Consider the following 26171-nt stretch of genomic DNA (forward strand, 5'->3'; position numbering starts at 1 on the left):
AATAAAGAAATTATTAAAAAACCCCAAAAAAACCACTAATGTATCCATTATATTCTATGGATGCTTTAGTGTTTAGCACACACTAAAGCAGTTTGCATGTGCTAATCGGTTAGCGGACCTTAGTAAAAGAGGGGGTTCCCAACCCTGTCCTGGAGGACCACCAGGCCAATCGGGTTTTCGGGATAGCCCTAATGAATATGCATGGAGCAGATTAGCATGCCTGTCACCATTATATGCAAATCTCTCTCATGCATATTCATTAGGGCTAGCCTGAAAACCCGATTGGCCTAGTGGTCTTCCAGGATAGGGTTAGGAACCACTGTTCTAATATAAAACACTTGAAACACAATTTTCTTCCTCAGACCACAAAAGAACGTAGAGGTTCCTGAAATAAGAGAGGAACATCTAATTTACATGAAATTATTAAATGAAAATTTGCATAGCTTAGTGAAGGATCCCACTATTTTTAAATGGCTAACTACTAATTACCTACAGTCCCCAATTTCTTCAAATCTAAAGAATGATCTTAATTGTTCCAGCAGATAGAATACATATTTTAACCCCAGATATTTAATTAGGCATTTACAGGGGTAAGCCAATAGAAATGAAGCATCCAATGTCAATGTTTCAGTCCTCATGGCTAGGAACAATTTTCTTTGTTCCTGCGTATGACGAGTAACATCAGGAAATATCCAGATCTTACCATAAAATAATGCATGGGACTGACAAAAATAGATTCTAAATATGGCATTGACATCTTGTTCAAAAACAAGTGAGACCAACAAAGTTGCTCTTTCAGTTAATTCTGACATGCTGGTTAACCACAGGATCGATGAAAATCTGTGAATCCGAATTTTGAGATTGCAACTGATTGGCTGAAAGTTGAGCAGGTCCGCAGTAGGCATTTGGCATTAACCTCACGCTTCAAAGTTGTTGAAGGCATGTACAGGCGATCTTTCTGTATGTTAATCAATAGTACTGTAAATATCTTTTCATCTGTAAACCAGATGAAGTTGACGCTATGCTTCAGGTACTTGGTCAAAAGCTGCTTGCACCATTTCAGGCGTGTGTCTTTGTTGTGTAAAGTTAACTCCTGGGCACAATGCTTTTAAAGACACTTTTATTTCTGGCTTATTCCTGCTTCTCTTTCTATTTGGCAAGTTGTTCGGTGCGTTTGCGGCATGTCCTGGCTCAGTACAAGATCACGTACAACATCAATGTGCTCTTGTTTGCGAATTGAGCGCAGTCATTCGCTGCCTGGCTTACAATTCACAGTGCCTGTTGCTCAGATCTTGCGTAGCAGCACATCAAGGCTGCTTTTGTTACAACCCTTCTGAAGGAACTCTTTCAACAATCATTGATTGCTGTAAACTTTTAGCAGTTCCAAGTTCTTTATCAGAATTCAGTCTTCTGCAGTGAAAATTATTTGTTTTTAAATTCTTTATTCATTTTCGTATGTTACAACAAGTGTAGCAAATAAACTCATTTAAAACTTAAAGATACACACTTGATTAACTCTCATATAAGCATCAAATTTAACATTTCATTACAAATTAAAATTCTATAGTATTTTAAATATTATGAAAGAAATCTAACATTTATATCATCCTTATTGAATCTAAAAGTCCCTCCCCCTCCCTCCCTATTCAATAAATCATAAAATTATCCTTACTGTGAAATTATTGAAATACTCATGTATTATATAATAACAACAAGTAAAACCCACCCTTTTCCCCCCTAATCAAATACCTTAACATGGGAAAAGTTAATCATTGAAAATTATTTGATACAGAGACTGTTTACAAACTATCGTCTGCTTCTGTACATATCTCATAGCAACAATTCATTTTCACAAGGAAGTTTTGTAGGTTGTGGGGAAATATTTACAACATTTTACATCAACTTTATTCAGGGCATGCAGCACTAAATTTCATACGAATCAGCCAAGTTCTGTGGAAGATATGACAAAAAATCCCATTTTGGTGTTCTTTATTTTTTTATATAATTTAGTAATGTTATAAAAGCAACTGAAGCACAGTAGTGCTGTGGTACATGGGGAATTTCTGTTTGCTTGAACGTGTACCTAGAAATATTTAGAAGAGTCCTTTGATTCAACATATGACACATGTGACATGCCACATCATTTTTGCATTTTGCACTGCTGCCATTTGAGAATAATGGTTACAGACAAACTATTGTCTTTTCTCATCTTAAGAGCAATTTAACATACTCAAGCCTTTAGTTTCTCTAGACTGCTTTTAGTAGAATGAGTTCATTACATAAAACTGTATCTTCAGTTTGTAAACTAGTTCAATCTTTTCTTTTTTTTATTACAGAGATCTATGTGAGCATATGCCAAGTCCCCAGACTAGTCTTCTTTTAGGAGATGCCTTTATGAATATTCAAGAGGTTCGTATCTGTTGTATATTAGAAAATGGTAGATAGAAATCTGAATTGCATTATGAAGGTTCATCTCTATACCAATACAATAGTTTGAATCCTACCTACCTAAATGCTTTAAAATAACTAAAATATTTGGGGGGTTATCTGGCAGTTCTTTTTTTTTTTCTAACTCAGCTAGAACTAATGTTAAGCTTCTGGCTCCATGAGCCTTCATTCACAACTATCTAGCAATTTCTTAGTTTTGTCATTGCTTGCTAGTAAAGTCCTTATTGGGAAGGGGTAAAACGCGGACCTCAAGGACCTGACGGACCTCGCGGATCTAAACCTGCACGTCCTTAAAAATCTGAGGTCCGTGCCGTTTGTAGTTAGTTTCTGGCTCTGACAGACCTCGGTGACAATTTAGTGCTGACGGATCCGTCTCAGCATAGGGAGGGAAAAGTATTAGGATCCGTCAGCGCTAAAATGTCACCGAAGTCTGTCAGAGCCAGAGACTAGTGCTGGAGCGCTCTAAAACGAATCCTTTAAACTGGTTTCCTGCAGCCCCAGTAAATCGGCTCTGACAGACCTCGATGACATTGTAGCGCTGACGGATCCTAATACTTTTCCCTCCCTATGCTGAGACAGATCCATCAGCGCTAAATTGTCACCGAGGTCTGTCAGAGCCAGAAACTAACTACAAACAGCATGGACCTCAGATTTTTAAGGACGTGCGGGTTTAGATCCGCGAGGTCCGTCAGGTCCGTGAGGTCCGCGTTTTACCCCTTACCGTCCTTATTAATGTTGATTTCCCCACCTCCACTTCTATGGTCCCTGAATGCTGCCTCAGCAAGATCCTTAGGTCCTGTTTACTTGAGATGTGATACACTCAATGTAGAAAATGAGCAGGGGACCTTTTGTATGAAATGGGCAGGACAACACTTGCCACTAAGAGTTATTGGGCTGGTCCTAAAAAAAAAGTGTAATTTCAGTAAGGCACTAAAGATGATCTCAGAAGATTAGGCACATATACATGTGTAAAAAACTGATTTATTCAGTGCTGACCAAATTATTATGGATTTTGATAATGCTAAGAGCTTTGTGGCAGTTAAAATCAGTGTAAACTAAACTGCTGTGTTTAGCTGATGCTTACAGCATGGAAAGTGCTGCCTCAGAATGACAGTTGAGATGGAAGATTTTTCATTGGCTGTCCAAGCTAGCTCAATTATATTTCAGCACACACAGACAACTGCAGCAAATTATTATACTCATATACTTTCTCCAAGCAGGGTTTCCTAAGGATCCCTACTTTCACCATCCTAATGCATCCTTGGGAGTCAACCTATATCTCGCACAAATAAAACATTTCACCATCGATCATACCATCTGTAACAGCCGCATTAGTCAATGCTGTCAAAAAATGTGTCCACACATATGATTCAGACGTTCAAATACTTAAAGGGTATTAACGTAGAACAAAATCTTTTCCAGAGAAAGGAAAATGGTAAAACCAGAGGACATAATTTGAGGTTGAGGGGTGGTAGATTCAGGGGCAATGTTAGGAAATTCTACTTTACGGAGAGGGTGGTGGATGCCTGGAATGCGCTCCCGAGAGAGGTGGTGGAGAGTAAAACTGTGACTGAGTTCAAAGAAGCGTGGGATGAACACAGAAGATTTAGAATCAGAAAATAATATTAAATATTGAACTAGGCCAGTTACTGGGCAGACTTGCATGGTCTGTGTCTGTATATGGCCGTTTGGTGGAGGATGGGCTGGGGAGGGCTTCAATGGCTGGGAGGGTGTAGATGGGCTGGAGTAAGTCTTAACAGAGATTTTGGCAGTTGGAACTCAAGCACAGTACCGGGTAAAGCTTTGGATTCTCGCCCAGAAATAGCTAAGAAGAAAAAAAAAAAAAAAAAATTTAAATTGAATCAGGTTGGGCAGACTGGATGGACCATTCGGGTCTTTATCTGCCGTCATCTACTATGTTACTATGTTACTATGTCACATCGTAGAAAACTAGACCTCGACCCACCACCTCAAACTAAATAAGAATAAAACCAAATTCCTTTGGCTAGGACCCTTGACTGACCCACGCTACGCTCTAAGGATCACAGTAGTTGACACAGACTTTCCATTAGAATTACAATCCCAAATCTTAGGAGTAGAAATTGATAACCACCATGAAAAGCCATGAACAATTGATAAAACAATATTTCCTTGTGATGAGGAAGTTAAAATCCATCAGAAAATACTTCAAAATACAGGCTTTCCAAATTTTAGTGCAATCCCTAATCCTATCTCAACTAGGCTACTATAATATAACACTAGTTCTTTGCTCTACAATGTTGCTATCACGTCTACATCAAGCTGAAAATAGAAACATATAAAAATGACGGCAGATAAAGGCCAAATGGCCTATCTAGTCTGCCCATCCGTAGTAACCATTATCTCTTTCTCTCTCCGAGAGATCCCACGTGCCTATCCCAGGCCCTCATGAATTCAGACACAGTCTCGGTATCCACCACCTCTTCTGGGAGTCTATTCCATGCATCTACCACCCTTTCTGTAAAAAAGTATTTCCTTAGATTACTCTGGAGCCTATCACCTCTAAATTTCATCCTATGCCCTCTCATTGCAGTTTCCTTTCAAATAAAAGAGACTTGACTCATGCGCATTTACATTACGTCTCTATCATATCTCCCATCTCTCGCCTTTCCTCCAAAGTATACAGATTGAGATCTTTAGGTCTGTCCCCATACACCTTATCATGAAGACCACACACCATTTTAGTAGCCTTTCTCTGGACCCACTCCATCCTTTTTATATCTTTTTGAAGGTGCAGCCTCCAGAATTGTACACAATATTCTAAATGAGGTCTCACCAAAGTCTTATTATCCCAGGACAAGCAGGCAGCATATTCTCACATGTGGGTGACGTCATCTACGGAGCCCCAGCGCGGACAGCTTTTCAAGCAAACTTGATTGAAGTTTCAAGTTTGCTACACTGCACCACGCATGTGCATGCCTTCTTGCCCACTAGAGGGCGCATCCCACCTCGTGGTCCTCAGTTCAGTTTTTTCCGCGGAGCCAGAAGCCCTGTGGAAATTGAGCTCTGCTCTTTTTTGCCTTCTGTCGCCGCATCCGGTGAATTTTGATCGGTCGCTGTGCTGTACTTCGTTTGTTTTTGTTGTTTTGATTGTTCGTTTCAAAAAAAAAAGTTTATTTCGTTCGGCTCCGGGGGCTCCCGTGAGCCGCGGCCGCGACCGGCCTTGCTTTCGGCCGGGTCGGTTTTTCATGTCCCGTCCCTTGACGGGTTTCAAGAAGTGCACCCGGTGTGAGCGGTTACTTTCCATTACCGACCCACACCGGTGGTGCTTGCTCTGCTTGGGACCCGAGCATCCGACTGATTCTTGCGATCGGTGCTCCACCTTTCAGGCCAGAGCGCTCCGCCGACGTCGTGCCAGGATGGCGGAGCTCTTCGAGGTTGACTCCGCGCCGGGGAAGGCCTCGACGTCGGCCTCAGCTTCGGCCCCGGCCTTGACCTCGGCCTTGGGATCCTTGGCTTCGCCGCGTCCCTCGACATCGAAGCCTACGCCTCCGACGAAACCTGCCTCGGGTAAGTCCTCTCTTCCATCCCCGACTCCAGGGTCGACGAAGAAGCCATCTTCGGGCTCCTCGACGGCGGGTGGGTCGTCCTCGGCCCCGCCAAGGCCTACGGCCACTACTGCCCCGAGGGAATACTCGAGACCGAGGTCGCCCTCCAGGGAGCAGCCCCCAGCCTCGGACCTGCCTACCATGGTGGGGATCCCGGCGTTCCAAGACTTGCTCCGAGCATTGATTGCCTCGGAGCTGTCTGGGGCCATCGAGCATTTGCAGCAGGCTTCGGCCTCGACAACTTCGGCCTCGAGGGCCCCGACCTCGGTGGCCTTGGTCTCGACTCCCTCGGCCTCGGGTACCGGGACGGCACCGACCTCGGCCCCGATCTTACCCTTGACTTCGGCCTCGGGGGCCCCGCCTGAGAGTAGCGTTAGGCCCCGTGACAAGGTGCGCAGGGTGAGGCGGATCTCCTCCTCCTCCTCTTCGAGGTCCTCCCAGGACTCCTCGCCCTCGGGTCGGCCTCGGGCGAGGCGTTGTCCGAGGAAGCCTAAGCGTTCGCGAGGTTCCCCTCGACGACGTGTTCACTCCTCGCCGCTCGGGGGCGAGGCATTGCGGGTCTCGGAGCTCCGCCTCGATAACCCGAGGCTGCTCCGTTCCCCAGCGAGAGGGGGTTCGCGTGACTCCTCGCCAAAGAGGAGGGGGCGTGCCTTGGTACCTCGGACACCTGGTACCTCTCCCAGGGGTTCTTCGGGACGTAAACGTTCCCCGACCCCCTCGGGGCCATTGGATCTGGCCTCCTGGGAATCCGGGTCCGGTAGGGAACCACGCTATTCCCACGAGGTTTCCCCCTTCTGTTTGGCGGGGAGGTCGAGAACCCCCTCGCCGCCCGCCAGACCGTCCTCTTTTTCCAGTTTCGTGCAGGACATGGCACGTGCTTTGGGTCTGGACCTCATGGCAGGATCTCAATATACCAAAGAGTTCCTCGAGGAGCAGGACCTTCCCACTTCCCCGAGGGAAACTCCCCGACTTCCCTTGAATAAGGTCCTTCATCAGACCTTCCTTAAGAACCTGACTTCACCTCTTACGGTCACAGCGGTGCCGTCTAAGATGGAGTCCAAGTATAGGACTATTCCACCCAAGGGATTCGATAAGGCTCAACTCTCCCACCAGTCTTTGCTTGTGGAGTCGGCGCTGAAAAAGTCACAACCCTCCAGAGTTTCTGCGGCGGTCCCGCCCGGCAGAGAGGGTCGGACCCTGGACAAGTTTGGTCGTCGCCTCTATTCGAATTCCCTTATGGCAACCAGGGTGCTCAATTATGCCTTTACATTCTCATCCTATTTACGGGGCATGGTGAAGGACCTGCCTCAGTATCATGACGATCTACCAGATTCCCGTAGGGAAGGATTCGCCAGGTTTATGTCCAATCTGTCTCAATTGCGCCTGTACCTGTTTCACACTGTGTACGACGCGTTTGAGCTGGTGTCGAGGGTGTCTGCATTCGCTGTAGCTATGCGCCAACTAGCGTGGCTACGCACCCTCGATATGGACCCAAACCTGCAGGAACGCCTAGCGGATTTACCTTGCGTGGGGTCCGAGTTATTTGATGAGTCCCTAGAGGCGGCGACCAAACGGTTGTCGGAGCAGGAGCACTCGTTGGCCTCGTTGGTCCGTCCGAAACCTAGGGCCACGCCGCAGAAACCCTTCCGGCCTCCTCCGAGGCGTTACCCTCAGAAGTCAACGCCGGCCTTTTCTAGGCCTCCGCCACGGCATCCACCTCAACAGGGAAGAGGGGGACAAACGAAACCTCCGGCGCAGGCTGCGTCCAAGCCAGTGCCGTCCTTTTGACGTGCTATGCGGATGGGGCCGGCCCCCCTCCGCAATCGCGCCGGTCCCCCTTCCCATAGGGGGTCGACTCCGGTCCTTTTATGCGGCTTGGACCGAGATAACATCCGACGCTTGGGTGCTCCGGACCGTCTCCGAGGGCTACTCTCTCAATTTTTGGTCTGCGCCACCGGAACAGTCACCGGTGGCTTGCCCATACAATCGGACCCAGCTCCCCATCCTCATGGCTGAGGCCAGGGCCTTGTTGAGGCTTCGGGCGGTGGAACCTGTACCCCCCGACCAGCGGGGGCGGGGGTTTTACTCCCGTTACTTTTTGGTCCCAAAAAAGACCGGGGACTTGCGCCCCATTCTAGACCTCAGGAAGCTCAACAAGTTCCTGGTCCGGGGAGAAGTTCCGGATGTTGTCACTTCCGGTATTGTATCCTCTCTTGGAGGAAGGGGACTGGATGTGCTCCCTAGACCTGAAGGAAGCGTATACCCATGTTCCGGTGCATCCCACCTTCCGCAAATTCTTACGGTTCCAGGTGGGCGAGTTACACCTACAGTTCCGTGTCCTCCCCTTCGGCCTGGCTTCGTCCCCTCGAGTCTTCACGAAGTGTATGGTGGTAGTCGCTGCAGCCCTGAGGTCTCGGGGGCTTCAGGTCTTCCCATACCTGGACGATTGGCTGATCAAGGCCCCAACCAGGGAGGGGGTTATCTCAGCGACCCGACAGTCTATCACCTTCCTTCAGCGACTGGGGTTCGAAGTGAACTTTCCCAAGTCACAGCTGTGCCCGACCCAATCACTTCAATTTATAGGCGCAGTGCTGGACACTGTTCGCCTTCGTTCGTTCCTCCCTCCTCCTCGTTTGGAGGCTTTGGTTCGATTGAGCCGTCTGATTTCTCGGCTACCTGTGGTCTCGGCTCAGCGCATGATGATGCTTCTGGGCCACATGGCGTCTACAGTCCACGTCACTCCGTTCGCCAGACTGCACCTGAGAATCCCTCAGTGGACTCTGGCATCTCAGTGGCGCCAGGATTGCGATCCTGTCTCTTGTCTCATAGCGGTGACTCCTTCTTTGAGACGATCGCTCCGTTGGTGGACCGTCTCTTCGAATCTTTCCGGGGGTTTGCTCTTTCTCGTCCCTCCACATCGCAAGGTTCTGACCAAGGACTCCTCGGAGTACGCGTGGGGGGCCCATCTCGAAGGTCTGCGGACCCAGGGCCTGTGGTCGGCGGAGGACCGACGCTGTCACATCAATGTGTTGGAGCTTCGTGCCATCTTTCTGGCGGCTCGCACATTCTGCCACCTACTCCACGATCAGGTAGTCCTCGTGCGTACGGACAACCAGGTGGCCATGTATTATGTGAACAAGCAAGGTGGGACAGGCTCTTGGTCCCTTTGCCGGGAAGCTCTACGCCTTTGGGAATGGGCGATCTCCCAGAACATCTTCCTACAGGCGGTCTATATCCAGGGAGAACGGAACTGCTTGGCAGACAAACTCAGTCGGCTTCTCCAGCCGCACGAGTGGTCACTCAACTCCAGAGTCCTGCGCGAGGTATTCGACCGCTGGGGGACTCCGCAGGTGGATCTGTTTGCCTCTCCGGAGACTCACAAACTACCCCTATATTGTTCTCGGATGTACTCCCCGGACCGTCTAGAAGCAGATGCCTTTCTTCTCGACTGGGGAGGGAGGTTCCTTTATGCGTTTCCTCCTTTTCCCCTGATCTTGAGGACGTTGGTTCGCCTCAAATCATCCAGAGCAACTATGATTCTCATTGCGCCTCGGTGGCCTCGTCAGCACTGGTTCTCCCTGCTTCTTCAACTCAGTGTCAGGGAGCCTCTGCTTCTGCCTGTGTTTCCCTCTCTGCTATCTCAGAGTCGGGGTTCGCTGTTGCATCCCAATCTTCAGTCGTTACACCTGACCGCTTGGTTCCTTTCCCCCTGACTTCGGTCCCGGTTTCTCAGTCGGTGAGGGAAGTGTTGGAAGCCTCGCGCAAGGTCTCGACCAGGCTTTGTTATTCCCAGAAATGGACCAGGTTTTCCTCCTGGTGTTCCTCGCGTCATCTGGAACCGGATTCGGTCCCAGTGTCTTCGGTACTGGACTACTTGTTGCATCTATCTAATTCAGGCCTGAAGACGACATCCGTTCGGGTGCATCTCAGTGCCATTTCTGCTTTCCATCGTCACTTGGAAGGACGTTCTCTTTCGCTTCATCCTCTGGTGACTCGTTTCATGAAGGGTCTACTCAATGTTTGTCCCCCTCGAAGCCTCCTCCCGTCGTTTGGGATTTGAATGTTGTCTTAGCTCAACTGATGAAACCTCCCTTTGAGCCTATCGACAAGTCTCTCCTGAAATTTCTTACTTGCAAAGTGGTATTTCTGATTGCCCTCACATCTGCTCGACGGATTAGTGAGCTGCAAGCATTGGTTGCGGACCCGCCTTTTACTGTGTTTCATCATGACAAGGTGGTTCTCCGCACCCATCCAAAATTTTTGCCTAAAGTTGTGTCTGATTTCCACCTCAATCAGTCCATTGTCCTTCCTGTGTTCTTTCCTAAGCCCCACTCCCATCCTGGCGAGACGGCGCTCCACACGCTTGACTGTAAGAGGGCGTTGGCATTTTATCTCCAACGTACCAGGTCTCATCGGAAGGTTCCTCAATTGTTTTTGTCCTTTGATCCTGATCGTTTAGGACACCCTGTTTCCAAGCGCACCTTGTCCAACTGGTTGGCTGCTTGTATTTCTTTTTGCTACGCTCAGGCTGGTCTTACGCTCCCGGGTCGAGTCACGGGGCATAAGGTCCGGGCGATGGCAGCTTCGGTTGCTTTCCTCCGATCTACTCCTATGGAGGACATATGTAAAGCTGCCACTTGGTCTTCGGTTCATACGTTCACTTCCCACTATTGTCTGGACACTTTGTCCAGAAACGACAGCCGGTTTGGCCAGTCGGTGTTACGTAATCTGTTTTCCTAAATTGCCATCCTCCCACCTGCCCTTTTTTGGTTGGCTTGGAGGTCACCCACATGTGAGAATATGCTGCCTGCTTGTCCTGGGATAAAGCACAGTTACTTACCGTAACAGGTGTTATCCAGGGACAGCAGGCAGATATTCTCACAACCCGCCCGCCTCCCCGGGGATGGCTTCTTTGCTAGTTATGGAACTGAGGACCACGAGGTGGGATGCGCCCTCTAGTGGGCAAGAAGGCATGCACATGCGTGGTGCAGTGTAGCAAACTTGAAACTTTAATCAAGTTTGCTTGAAAAGCTGTCCGCGCTGGGGCTCCGTAGATGACGTCACCCACATGTGAGAATATCTGCCTGCTGTCCCTGGATAACACCTGTTACGGTAAGTAACTGTGCTTTACAGGGGCATCAATACCTCCTTTTTCCTACTGGCCATACCTCTCCCTATGCAACCTCGCATCGTTCTAGCTTTTGCCGTCACTTTTTCAACCTGTTTAGCCACCTTAAGATCATCACATACAGTCACACCCAAGCCTCGCTCTTCCGTCGTGCACATAAGTTCTTCACCCCCTAAATACCATTCCCTCAGGTTTTTGCAGCCCAAATGCATGACCTTGCATTTCTAGCATTAAATTTTAGCTGCAAAATTTCTTCAAGCTTCGCCAGGTCTTTATTCATGTTATTCACACCATCTGGCATGTCTACTCTGTTGCAGATTTTGGTATCATCCGCAAAGAGGCAAATCTTACTCGACAACCCTTCAGCAATATAATTTATAAAAATGTTAAAAAGAACAGAAACACCACTGGTAACATCCCTTTCCTCAGAGCGATCTCCATTGATCACTACCCTCTGTCGCCTTCTACTCAACCAGTTCCTGACCCAGCAGTAAGACTCATATATGGACTATGGAAATCAGAACACCTAGAGCCCTACTATTTATTTAAGTATTTATATAACACTTACAGCCTAAGTGGTTTACATTCAGGCACTCAAGCATGTTTCCATATCTGTCCCGGTGGGTTCACACTCTTATCTAATGTACCTGGGGCAATGGGGAATTAAGGGACTTGCCCAGGATTACAAGGAGTAGCATGGGATTAGAACCCACTACATTGGCTGTCAATTACTTCAAGGATCAAGTTTAAATTGGACATCACTGCTTTTAAGATCCTGAGAGGGAATGCCCCCGACTACCTAACAGAGTTGGCCGTCCTACTCCAGAGTGCCTTCAACAGATATTTATTTATTTATTCAATTTTCTAGCCCATCCTCCCAAAAGAGCCCAGAATGGGTTACAAGTTTACATACATTATATAAGTTAGCAATATGATAGTTGAAGTAAGGACTACTGTGGAATTTTCTGAACCCTGATTGATAGGTAGACAGAGCATTTTGGTTGTTAACAAATTCTTGCAAGTGCAACAAATTCTTGCAATTCTAACAAAATGCAATATCCTTGCAGTATAAGAGCAAATGCCATGGATCAGTGTAGGAGTATCTAGTGGTTAAAGCATCAAGCTTAAAAACTAAGAAAGCCAGTATTCAAATCCTGCTGCTGCTCATTCTGACCTTGGGAAAGCAGCTTAACCTTCCATTGCTTCAGGTACAAACTTAGGGGCTGATGCACAAAACTCCCACGCTAAAATCAACAGTGCAAACCCATACTGTCAGAACAAGGCAGAAAACTAGCTTGCCAATTTTCAAAGGAAATGATATTCAAATTATATGTGCACTACAAAAGCAAGGGGGGGAGGGGGGGGGAATGCGCTTAGTGCAGGTACAGAAGAGTTTCATGATACATGCAGCTCTTGTGCTCATATGACTGGCAAATGCTAAAGTGAAGCACACATTGATGATGCTCTTCTGTGCCTTTAATTATAAGCTTTTCTTTTTTTTTTATTTCTTTATTCATTTTTTCATATTACAACAAGTGTATCAGAAAAATACATATAATCTTATAAACACACACTTGATTTTCCTTCATGAATACTTTAAGTACAATATATCATATTTATATTCATATTTTTATAATGTTTTAGATAATATGTAAATCATTTAACATGTATGACAAATATAAATAAAATAAAAAAGCCCCCCCCAAGCCCTCCCTTCCAATTTCAGAAAATCTAACCTAATACTTCAAAATGCATTAATTAATTCATACATATTGTGAAGTAAATAAAATAATACCCACCCAGATCCCCACTTAACAAATCTCTTATTATGGGAAAATGTTATTAATCATTACAAAAATCTGCTAATGGTCTCCAAATCTTCAGAAATTTACCAAAGTAACCTTTTTGTGTTGCTATTGTGCGCTCCATTTTATATATATGGCATACCAAATTCCACCAAAAGTTATAACTTAATCTGTCATAATTTTTCCAGTTACATGTTATTTGTTGAATTGCTACTCCAGTTAATATGAATAAAAGTTTATTATTATGTGATGAAATTTGACTTTTTGCTCTCATTGTTGTACCAAATAAAATAGTATCATAAGTCAAGGCTACTGGATTATCCATCATCCTATTGATTTGAGACCAAATTGATTTCCAAAATAATAATATATAAGGACAATAGAATAAAAGAATAAAATTATAAGCTTTTCAAAAAATTTTTTTTATTTTGAAGGCTTATATTTAAGCACCGAAAACAGGCACCAGTGTATGCTTTCACTTTCGGGTTTGCTCAGACTCGCGCACATTTCTTTCTTTCAGTACCAGCGCTTGTAGGCTTGCGTGGGTTTTCTTCCACTTCCAAAAGAAACCCAAACCAGCAGATTGTAAACTGAAAATCAAGGCCAGCGTTTCTTTGTGCACTGTTCTCTGAGCATTGGGAGTGCATAACAAATTACCTCATTAACTTTGGTTTGACTACATTTAAATACAGTATGCATTCATCTTTAGCACACAGCAGAAAAAGCACAAATGGCCTGAAGAATAGGGACCAAAATATTCTTTAGACCAGACATGGCCAATATTTCAGCATAAAGCCTGCCTCAGGGGTCTAAAATAGTAAATTAACATACAATGAGATTAATGAACATGCAAAAGAATAAATGACCATACCAAAGAATAAGTAGGACTCATATTAAACTACATAGAACTTGCATATAAAAAATTATACTCAATCACAAGAAAATTATATAATAACAAAAATATATTAAAAAAGTAATAAACATAATACTAATATGTATTAATGTTATATTCTCACAATAAAAATAAACTAAATTAATAAATACATACATAAATGCATATATTTTTAACCAAATCACATATATCTTGTATGTGTAAATTATCAATATTAATTATCCTAGAGCAGAATAATAATAGAAATCAAATTGTATATTACTATGAAGCAACATGTCCCTTAATACCTCTGGTGTGTTAAGGATAGCAAAGTCTCATTAAATAAATATCTTTAAAATTGAAAGAGGCTTTAGATACACAGACAAACTCAATCTTTTTTATGGCAGCAGTGCTAGTAATAAAGGACTCTCAAAAAAGCACATGACTTTTTGCGCAGATTAACACTGCACTAATCCTGTGCCAATTGGCTCTAATGCCAACTTTAGGTTCTGAGCATCATCCCCTTAGTTTGCAAGTCCTCTTGGTATAGGGAAATACCGGCTGTACTTGAATATAACTAATCTAAAGCTTCTAATTCTAAGGTGTGAGATAAATCCAGATTAAGAAAACAAAAATATTTCTAGTTGTGCAGCTATTTACACCAGTGTTTTTCAACCTTTTTATATCCGTGGACCGGCAGAAATAAAATAATTATTTTGTGGACTGGCAAACTACTAAGACTGAAATTTTTTAAAAAAACCACATTTCTGCCCCATCTCCGCAAGCTCGGTCCCTGCAAACCATCTGATCCCATCCGCACAAGCCTCCGTTATGATTTTATATTGAATGTATTCCAGTACCTCCCCTCTTTTCCCCATCTTAATCCAGCAGATACCTTCCATCACCCTACTTCCTCCAGTCCTTATTCAGCATCTTCTCTTTGTCTCCCTATTCCCCCTTCACCATGTCCAGCATATCCCCTCTGTCTCCCCACTCCCTCTACCTATGTCCAACATCTTACTTCTATCTTCATATTCCACCCTCCTGTTCAGCATTTTCCATGTCTCTCTGCCCCCTGCAAGGTCCAGCATCTGTCTTTGTGTCCCTATTCTTCCAACTCCCACCTAGTTCTAATAACTATCCTCCCCCAAGGGGATCCACCATCTCCCTTCTGTCAAACCAATCCCCCCCCCCCCGGGTCTACTATCCCCTTCCCACAACACGTGGGAATCCAGCATCTCTTATTCCCTCCCTTGACTGCTGGCCCCAGAGTGACTCCAGTGTCACAATGGCTGGTCTCACCATAACTGACACTAAATCGGAAGCAGCCTGGTTCTTAACTCACATCAGTTTACTTACAGTTCCCTTGCCCAGAACTCTGGAAGCAACTTGAAAGGCTTGTTCTTCATTCAGAGTTAAGCCCAATAATGCTGCTGTCTGCCTCCTCTGCTCGTTGGGACTTGCCTCAGACAAGCACTGAACTGCAGTGGCGGGGGATTCCATGGGGCTTAGGGATGTCTCTCCTGAACTCGATTGCTATCAGCCCTGCCTTCAATTGTGGTCCTGCTAAATCAGATGGCTAGAACGAAGACAGAAGCCATGGGGCCTTTCCTCTTGCCTGCATTGCTATTCGCTATAAGCTCTGCTGGTCTCAATCCTGCCCCTCAAACACAGGAAGTCACTTCAGAGGGGGGCGGGATCAGGATCAGCAGAGCCTATAGCGATGCAGGCAAGAGGAAAATTCCTGCGGCTTCTGTGTTTCTTTTTGCTGTTCGTTGTAGCAGTACTGCAGCCGATCCTAATGCCAGCCCTGGAAGGGAAAGGGGAAGAGATGCCCAACAGGAAATTTAACCGCGTCGATCTCGCCGGCCCTCCGCAGACTGGCAGGAATTTTCTGCGGACCAGCGGTTGAAGAACAGTGATTTACACGACTCAGGAATTTTGTAGAACTGAAGTTAATGTGTTGATTGTAAAACTATGAATAACTAATTTTCTCATTAATTATTTATAGCCAGAGAAAGCTTTAGAAGTCTATGACCAAGCTCAGAGGAAGAATCCCAGAGACGCAGCATTGGCCAGAAGAATTGGACATGCTCTAATAAAAACACACCAGTATAAAAAGGTACTGAAAACAACCTGAGGAGGTGATGGGTTTGAGCAGTTTTCTGATAATAACAGTCTCAGTATGTAATATTTACTACAGGTTCATCCTGACTACATATCTATAAACTCTTAACTACATTTCTAGTTTCTTCACAAGTAATTGCAATTTATAGTTATGTAAAAGTAGCACTACTAAATGTAAAATCTACTACTTAGTGGTTTGGTTCTCTATGAATAAGAGAAAAGGTGGGGGTGGGGTGGGGGGGGAGGGAGGCATATGATTCAGTGAGCTAGCTGGCAGTATTACCTGAGCTCCTGGGTTTTCCCTTGAATGTTGGATCAAAGGTCGAAATTCAGCATTGTACATACAACTATATCAATAGTGGGAATACCAGAATAGCACTTGGACAAATTTATCTATAAAACGAGGACAGAAATATCTCCAAAATTAGTTAAATGAGACAAAGAAAAATCCTGACCTGTATCCACTGTGGATAGATGGTGGAGCAGCCCACGGAAGACCTCATGGTAAATGAACAGTTGGTGCCTTGTCTTACTGAGGCAATAGTAGTTGCTTTGGAAGGTAAACTTGACAAATTACAAGAACAGCTTAATACTCTGACACAAGCATCTGGAGAGTTTAGTGATCATGTAGGGGAATTTTAGTGCTGAGCTAGGGAATCAGAAGATTCTGTGAAAGAAACTAAAGAGGAGTTAGTTTGTCTACACATAGGAGTGATTCATTCCAGGCAAAATAATATCTGCCTGATCAGTCTTGTAGAATCTCTTAAATATGGTAAGCTGATAGGATTTTTGGAGAATTGGCTAGCAGTGGCATTGTTGCAAGATGGTTTCTGGGGCCCTCTTTGCACAGAGCCCATTGTTGCACAGAGCCCATGGGTTGACTATCTGAGGGTGGTTCCAGGCATTGTGTAGTACAGTGGTGGAGAATCTGATCCAACATATAAATATAGCAGTGACTGGAAGATGAACTGTTATTGCAAAGGTGGCTTCTCAGCCTTCCTTTTTGAGTTTCATATCTCTGAGCGGAGTATACATGTATTGATCACCCTCTGAAGACAGAACTTTGCACTGAAGTCAGTCTGTTTGTATACATACATACATCTTTAGCATTAACTTTTAACATTCAACTTTCTTCTATTTTTCTACTTTCTTCTCAAAATCTACTTTTCCATGCCTTCCCTTCCCATCTATCCATGTGTACCTTGCAGTATAAGAGCAAATGCCATGGATCAGTGTAGCAGTATCCTAGTGGTTAAAGCATCAAGCTTAAAAACTAAGAAAGCCAGTATTCAAATCCTGCTGCTGCTCATTCTGACCTTGGGAAAGCAACTTAACCTTCCATTGCTTCAGGTACAAACTTAGGGGCTGATGCACAAAACTCCCACGCTAAAATCACAGTGCAAACCCATACTGTCAGAACAAGGCAGAAAACTAGCTTGCCAATTTTCAAAGGAAATGATATTCAAATTATAAGTGCACTACAAAAGCAAGGGGGGGGGGAATGCACTTAGTGCAGGTGCAGAAGAGTTTCATGATACATGTGTACCATCTCTTCCCTCTTTCTTCTCCCCTACTCCCATCTATCCATAAGAAGCATTTCTTCGGGGGAGGGGGGGCGTGGCTTAGCGCGCACACAAAATGGTCGTGTGATCGCAGCGCTCCTCTTACCTGGGCAACCGTTGAATAAATAAAGATTTCCTTTTAAACTGTTTTTGGCTGAAAACATCAGAGAGGACAGCGGGAGCATGGCGAGCACCCGACAGAGTAAGAGTGAAACCGGAGGGGCTGTGAAAAGGCAGAAGCAGGATCAAATTACCCCGAGTAAGGTTCCGCTTCCTGCTGATGTATCAGAGGAGTTAAGCAAAGCTGAAGTTATGGGGGAACTGAGGCAAATCAAACAAATGCTGACAGAGACTGTGAGTAATATGGCAGAACTGAAGGAAGAAATCCTGAATATACACAGACAAATGGAAGTAGCTAATAAAAGAACAACAGAGTTAGAAGTTAAAATGGAGAGCTTAGATGCAAAAATGACAGTTTGGAAATAATTCAATTGAAAAGTCAGCTGGAAGATTACAAAAACCGTGGAAGAAGAAAGAATATAAAACTTTTTGGAATACAGGAAAATTTGGAAGGGAAAAATGCAATACAGTTTTTAGAAAATTTAATTCCTAGATTATTGCAGTTGGATTTCAAACAGCCTTTGGAAATAGAACGGGCACACAGGATTCCAATAAAGAGTCTGGAAAATCAAGGGAGACCAAGACCATTAATATTCAAGATGTTAAGATACCAGCAAGCAATAGAAATTTTAAATGCTGCCAAAAAAGATAAAAACTTAAACTATAAAGGATCCAAAATATGGTTTTTACCATACTTTGCTAAAAATACAGCAAATATTAGGAAGAAATTCCTTGATCTGAGATCTCAATTAAAGGAAAAAGGATATAAGTATGGGTTATATTACCCAGCAAAAATGAGGGTATCTTGTGGGGATAAATCTTTGTATTTTGTTGATCCGGAAAAACTAAAGACCTTTCTTTCAAAATCAGAACCTATGTCATTTTAGCACAATGGGTGTTGAAATGAAGGGATAAATACTAAGACTGGATTGGTGGATATTGAACAAAAAATTAAATATAAAGAACTATGGGACTTTTGTTTGTTGGAAAAAGAAGAATATGCAACAAAGAATAGGAAATAAAAATGAACAAGTGAAAAAGAAAATAAAAGAATGTAAAAAAGAAAGTAGAAAGAAGGATAGACTGGAAAGACATTAAAGTGAAGTTATTAGACTGAACTTTTAGGAGACTGAAAGATGGATGGTTGGAGTAAAGAATGAACAAGAAGGATTAAAGGACTGGACAAATTAACACAAAAGGAAAAGTGAAGACTGAATAGGAAAATAAATAGATGTGAAGAAGAAGAAAGCAGGACTGATAGACTAAAAGGATATTATAAAAAAAAAAAATGAATGACAATTGGCAGTCAAAAGTCTTTAAGAGTGGATGGATGGAGATAAGAAATAAATATGAAAGTTCAGTTTATTTAATAAATCAGAAAAGGAGAAAGTAAAGAATGAAAGGACAATAAGGAAAAGATTGCAGAATGGACTAATGATAGAAAGGACAAGTTATATGATATTTAAATGCAAGTAAAGGAAAGGAAAATGAATAATATAAAAGAAAGATACATAAGAATTTATTGGTAGCTGAAGGAATGTAAAGATTGATGTTGTGATAATATAGTTTTAAAAAGATTGGATTTAATTTGGAGAAGAGGAAATATAAAAAGGGGGGGAAAATATTTTGAAAATGAAATACAAAAGTTTAAATACAAATAGGGGATAAAAACTTATAAAATTGAAAATTTTTTTTTTTTAAAACAGAAATATATGAAGAGATGGATATTTGTTGTTGGATATTTAAAGGAGGATAGGAGAAGATGGATTAGATAATATAAGATATAGGAAAATGATACTTTTTATTAAATATATGACTGATAGAATTTTCTTGAATGAAATAAAATGTTGGGGGAATGAATTAGAGATTGGTGAAATGATAAAAATGCATTAATGGAATGTTAGGAAATAAATATGGTTATGTGACTAAAGGTTAAATAATAGATAGAGAAATTAATTACTTTAAAATGGAAAAAGAAGAGAGATATAATTAGATATATTGTGGAGAGGTAGTGAGTTTGTCTCAATAAAGGATAAAGGGGTTATTAATAAATATTGGTTGCCTGGGGGGGAGGGGGGAAGTTGGGATTACTGTCCAATGTGTGTCCTTAAGCAGTCATTATATTGGGGGGGAGGGGTGGGAAGAAGGTGGGTATTAAAGATATTACTAGGATGATTAAGGAAAAGATTAATAAGGGATTGGGTAATCTGGAGGTAAGAATGTGTGCTATGGGGAGAAGTTTTTTAGATCTTAGTTATGGAAGAAGGGAAGAGGAAGATTATGATAAGGAGTATAAAATATATTATGTCTTTTAAGATATTTTCTATTAATGTCAATGGCCTGAATCATGTAATCAAAAGGAAAAAGGTATTATCATTTTTAAAGAAGCAAAATGCGGATGTTTATTGTCTGCAGGAGACCCATCTTAATATAAAGGAATCACAGAAACTAATGGGTGGGAGGGTGAAAGAATGTTTTTTTGCTCCAGCAGAGGGTAAAAAAGCAGGAGTAGCAGTTCTTATAAATAAAAAGTGTATGGCCAATTTTAAGATAGTAAATTCGGACCCACATGAAAGATGGCTACATGTTGATATAAGTATGGGAAATAATGCCCTGACGTTGTTCAATATATATGCCCCTAATTCGAATCAATCAGAATTCTTTAAAAAATTGCAGAGTATGTTGTTACCACTGGCTGCTTCTAATTTAGTGGTGGCTGGATATTTTAATGCTGTAATGGATCCATTAATGGATAAAAAACCAGGTAAAAGTATAAAATCTTTAGGTTTAGATAATTTGGTTCAATCATGTGATTTGAATGATATATGGCGTATTCTTCATTTTAATGATCAGGAATTTTCATTTTGTTCACAGGTTCATAAATCATTTTCAAGAATAGATTATATTTTTATTTAATCACATAAGGTGCAGCAAGTGATTAAGGCTTCCATTGATCCCATTATCATTTCGGATCATGCGGGAGTATGGATAGATTTACAATTAGATCAATTAGAAAATAGAAGACCTCTTTGGAGATTTGATAATGCATTGCTTGTGGATGAAAAAAATTTGGAAAATTTTAAAACACAAATTAGTGATTTCTTTCAAATTAATTTAGTGGAAGATACATCTATTGAAAATGTATGGGACGCTTTTAAAGCGACTATGAGAGGTCATATTATATCATATTCGGCTTTTGTTAGGAAACAGATTAAAAAACAGTATATAGAGTTAGAAAAAGAAATTAAAATACTAGAAACTAAATTGGTAAGCAAATGGGAACATGATGTATTACAAGCTCTTTTGAAAGCAAAAGGTAAATATAACGAATTAGCTTCAAAAATGATAAGAAGAGACTTGTTTTCCAAACAGACAATGTATTATGGAAATTCTAATAAGGCGGGAAGATTATTGGCAAATTATCTTAAAGCAAAAAAAAGAAGAACTAACATTAATGGGATAAAAGATGATAATGGTATAATAACCAATCAAATGGATATAATTTTAAAGCAATTTCTAAAATTTTATAAGGACCTGTATTCTTCCGAGCCTTATTTGGAGAGGCAAAAAGATGGTAAAAATTTTTTAGATTTAATTATTGGACCTAAGATTCCTGATCATATAAAACGGAGTTTAGATGAACCTATATCATTAAAAGAATTAGAAACAGCGTTGAGATCTCTTAGAGTTGGATCCGCTCCAGGTGGTGATGGTTATACAGTAGAATTTTATAAAACATTTCAAAATGTCCTTTCCCCATATTTACTAAATTTATATCAGACACAACTTATAAAAGGTGATATTAAAGGTACTATGGCTGAATCAATAGTAATTGTTTTGCCTAAGCCAAATAAAGATCCTACTTTGGTTTCAAACTACAGGCCTATATCTTTAATAAATGTGGATAATAAACTTTTGGCGAAAATTTTGGCTTTGAGATTAGCCAAAGCTCTCCCACATATTATAGACACGCATCAGACTGGTTTCGTTGCTAAAAGACATTCCTCTAATAACTCTAGATTATTGTTTCATATGTTAAATTTATCAAATCTAAGATTATTGCAATTAAAGATACACAAGGTAAAACACATACCAACACAAAAGATATTATAACACAATTTCTTGATTTTTACAAAGAATTATACACTTCCAATTCTTATAAAAATAAAGAACAAGACGGATTAACTTTTTAAAATTCATATATTGGACCAAATATTCCAGATCATATAAAAGGAAGTTTAGAAGAACCTATATCTTTAAAAGAGTTAGAAACAGCATTGAAGTCTCTTAGAGTTGGATCCGCTCCAGGTGGAGATGGGTATACTGTTGAATTTTATAAATTTTTCCAAAATATCATATTACCACATCTGTTAAATTTGTATCAATATCAAATAAAGAATGAAAATATTTCTGGTACTATGGCAGAATCGATAATTATAGTCTTACCAAAACCAAACAAAGATCCTACTCTGGTTTCAAATTACAGGCCTATTTCATTATTGAATGTGGATAACAAATTGATGGCTAAAATATTAGCATTAAGATTGGCAAAAGCTCTTCCTTTCATTATTGATGTACATCAAACAGGATTTATTGCTAAAAGACATTCATCAAATAATACTAGATTAGCATTCCACTCATTAAATTTAGCAAAAAAAATAAATGATCCAGCTTTTTTAATATCTTTAGATGCAGAAAAAGCCTTTGATAGAGTGGAATGGAATTTTATATACCAAGCTTTACAATGGTTTGGTATAGGATCCGGTTTTATTAAAATGATTCAGACATTGTATAGCTCTCCTGGAGCAAGATTATATATTAACAATAATTTATCAAATAGATTTAACTTGCATAGGGGAGTTAGACAAGGATGCCCTCTGTCTCCTTTACTTTTTGATATTGTCCTAGAACCTTTATTAATTGCAATAAACAAAACTAGGGAGATAAAGGGAATATCATTTACCAGTTTTGAATTTAAATTATCTGCATATGCAGATGATATATTATTATATTTAAGAGAACCGGAAACTACTATTCCATATATACTTAATTTAATAGAAAAATATGGTACTTTTTCTGGATATAAAATTAATTGGAACAAATCTGAAATTCTCCCAATCAATGTTCATTGTACCAAAGGATTATTTGATCCATATTCATTTATTTGGAAAGAAGATGGAATAAAATACTTAGGAATTATGATCAAAAATACAATTGAAGACACAGTCAAAGAGAATGAAAAACTTTTATTGAAAAAAATAACAGAAATGTGTGAGCAATGGAATCCATTACATCTTTCTTGGTGGGGAAGAATTCAAACAATTAAAATGATGATATTGCCTGTGGTTTGTTACCAAATGAGTATGATTCCAATATTTTTCCAGGGGTCATTTTATAAAAAACTTAACAATGTTCTTACAAAATTTGTTTGGTATGGGAAAAGACCAAGAATCGCTTTAGTATCATTACAAAGACCAATTATGGAAGGGGGGGTAAATTTTCCAAATTTTTATAGGTATCATCAAGCCTATATTTTAAGACAGGGTATGTATTGGATCCTCCCAGATCTTTTGGAAAATGTACCAGATTGGCTGTATTTAGAATGGCGGCTCCTGTTCCCTTTACATCCAGAACAGTTAATAACTATAACAATGCCTAAAAGATACAAAGACCACAGAATTTTATTTGACACTTGGAAAACATTGAGATACATCAGTAATCTGTCACCAGAACCTATTGCTAAATCTCTAAATCAATCAATATGGGTAAACTCCAGGATCAGAATTGGCGGATTTAAAATCGTCTGGAAACAATGGATAAATGCAGGAATACGAACATTGAATGATGTCATATCAGAAGGTTCACTGCTTAGTTTTTCACAATTGCAAAATAAATTTGGATTAAATAAAACACAATATTTTAAATGGATGCAATTGAAGCAGGCCATTCAGGTAGGGTTCCCTGAATGGAAAAATCTAAATAATCAATATAGTTTACAGGTTCTATGTTTCCAGACGGATTTTTTGGGTCACCAAGCCGCAAAATGGTACAAATTGATATACGGATTTTTAAATAAAAAAAAGAAAACAGGTCTTAGGGATATTTGGAGTATTGAGATTGGTCAGACAATTTCTGAGTGTCAATGGCCACGATTCTGGTCCTGGAGATTAAGATCTACAAAGTCAGCGTCTATGAATCAAACATGGTTGTTCTTATTACATAGAGTGTTCTGGACCCCAACGCGCCTGCAAAAAATAGATAGTACTAGATCCAATAGATGCTGGCATTGTAAATTGGAAATAGGGACATTAGATCATTTAATCTTTTTCTGTCCCTGTGTAAACGCATTTTGGAATTCAATTTGGCCCCAAATTAATAAGTTACTAGAGAATTATGTAGGACTCTCATATGATACCATATTATTTGGCACTGCAATGAGAACTAAGAGTCCGATATCAGCAAATAATAATAAGCTATTACTAATACTAACAGGAGTCGCCATGCAACAAATTACTCAAAATTGGAAAGATTATACCAAATTAAATTTTACGTTCTGGTGGAATTCGGTCTGTCATATATATAAAATGGAAAAAAAATTAGCGTTACAACAAGGGAATCTTCTTAATTTCAAGAAAATTTGGCAACCATTGACTAATTATTCTAATGATTAGATTTCTTAGCACAATGATAAAAATTATATATGAATGGGGTGGGATTTGATTAATTATTGGAAACATGTTATACAAAAAGGGGGAGGGATTTATATTTTTATGTTAATGTATAATTTTTATCATATTATATTTTAAATACTATGAATTATTAATGATAATATACTAGATATGTAATAATTAATAATATTCACTATGATTCAGATGTTGTAAGAATGGAAAATTTATAAATAAAAATTTAAAAAAAAAAAAAAAAAAATTTATCAAAAAAAATGGATGAACCGGCTTTTACAGTTTCCTTGGATGCAGAAAAAGCGTTTGATAGGGTGGAATGGAATTTTATGTATCAGGCTTTAGAATGGTTTGGTATAGGTTCTGGATTTATACAAATGGTAAAAACATTGTATAGCTTCCCGATTGCAAGATTAAATATTAATAATATGATATCTGATGGTTTTCAATTGCAGAGGGGAGTTAGACAAGGTTGTCCTTTATCTCCTTTGTTATTTGATGTTGTATTAGAACCCTTATTGTTAGCAATACAGCAAGCAAGGGGGATACAGGGTATTCCATATTCTGATATGGAATATAAAATTTCGGCTTATGCGGATGATATTTTACTTTATTTGAGGAATCCAGAGTCTACCTTATCTTGTCTATTGGAATTAATTGATATGTTTGGCAAATTTTCAGGTTATAAAATTAATTGGAGTAAGTCTGAACTTATACCTTTAAATGTTCATTGTGTAAAAGGATTATTTGACGCTTTTCCGTTCATATGGAAAAAAGAAGGATTTAAATATCTTGGCATTCAAGTTAAAAATACAATTGAAGATACAGTAAAAGAAAATGAAAAATTTGTATTGAAAAGAGTTACAGAGTTATGTGAGCAATGGAATCCGTTACATCTTTCTTGGTGGGGGAGAGTTCAAACTATTAAAATGATGATCTTGCCTGTAGTTTGCTACCAAATGAGTATGATACCTATTTATTTTCAGGGGTCCTTTTATAAAAAGCTTAATAGCATTTTAACGAAATTTCTTTGGCTTGGTAAAACGCATAGAATAGCTTTGGTATCTTTGCAAAAATCAATTAAGGAGGGAGGGGTAAATTTTCCAAATTTTTATAGGTACCATCAAGCCTATATTTTACATCAGGGTATGTATTGGATCCTCCCAGAACTGATAGATAATGCACCAGATTGGTTATATTTGGAATGGCGCCTTATGTTTCCCCTAAATTTAGTTCATCTTCCAAGTATCAACATGCCTAGAAGATACAGAGAAAATAAGATATTAATGGATACTTGGAAAACGTTGAGGTTTATTAGTAAATTAACACCTGTCCCAATAAACAAGTCAACTAATCAGTCTTTATGGATAAACTCCAAGATTAAAATTGGCGGAGCTCAAATCCTTTGGAAGGAATGGATTATTGCAGGCATTAGATCTCTGAATGATGTTATTTCGGAAGGTAAATTGCTGGAATTTTCACAATTGCAACATAGATTTGGTCTTAGTAAAAAACAAAGTTTTAAATGGTTGCAATTGAAGCAGGCCATTCAGGTTGGGTTCCCTGAATGGAAAACATTGACTAATCAATATAGTTTAGAGTTCTTATGCTTCCAAGCAGACTTCCTAGGACATCAAGCCGCATTGTGGTATAAATTAATATCTGGATATTTGAATAAAAAACCAAAAAATGGTCTAAGAGACATTTGGAGCATTGAGATTAAGCATCAAATTACTGCATCTCAATGGCCACTAATTTGGTCTTGGAGAATGAGATGTACAGTGTCAGCATCTATGAGACAAACTTGGTTCTTTTTATTACATAGAGCTTTTTGGACCCCTAC

At 40.6% G+C, this 26171-nt stretch overlaps 1 protein-coding gene across 1 annotated transcript in view; it reads left to right on the forward strand.

The window, feature by feature from the left end:
• Nucleotides 1-26171, forward strand: part of TTC21A (tetratricopeptide repeat domain 21A) — a 323520-nt gene that overhangs the window by 181065 nt on the left and 116284 nt on the right. The window contains exons 16-17 of the mRNA XM_033931720.1: nt 2337-2409; nt 15851-15961. Coding sequence (XP_033787611.1) covers nt 2337-2409; nt 15851-15961 — 184 coding nt within the window. The remainder of the gene's footprint in view (nt 1-2336; nt 2410-15850; nt 15962-26171) is intronic.

Source organism: Geotrypetes seraphini, chromosome 2 (genome assembly GCF_902459505.1).
Source record: "Geotrypetes seraphini chromosome 2, aGeoSer1.1, whole genome shotgun sequence".
NCBI classification, from domain to species: Eukaryota; Metazoa; Chordata; class Amphibia; order Gymnophiona; family Dermophiidae; genus Geotrypetes; species Geotrypetes seraphini.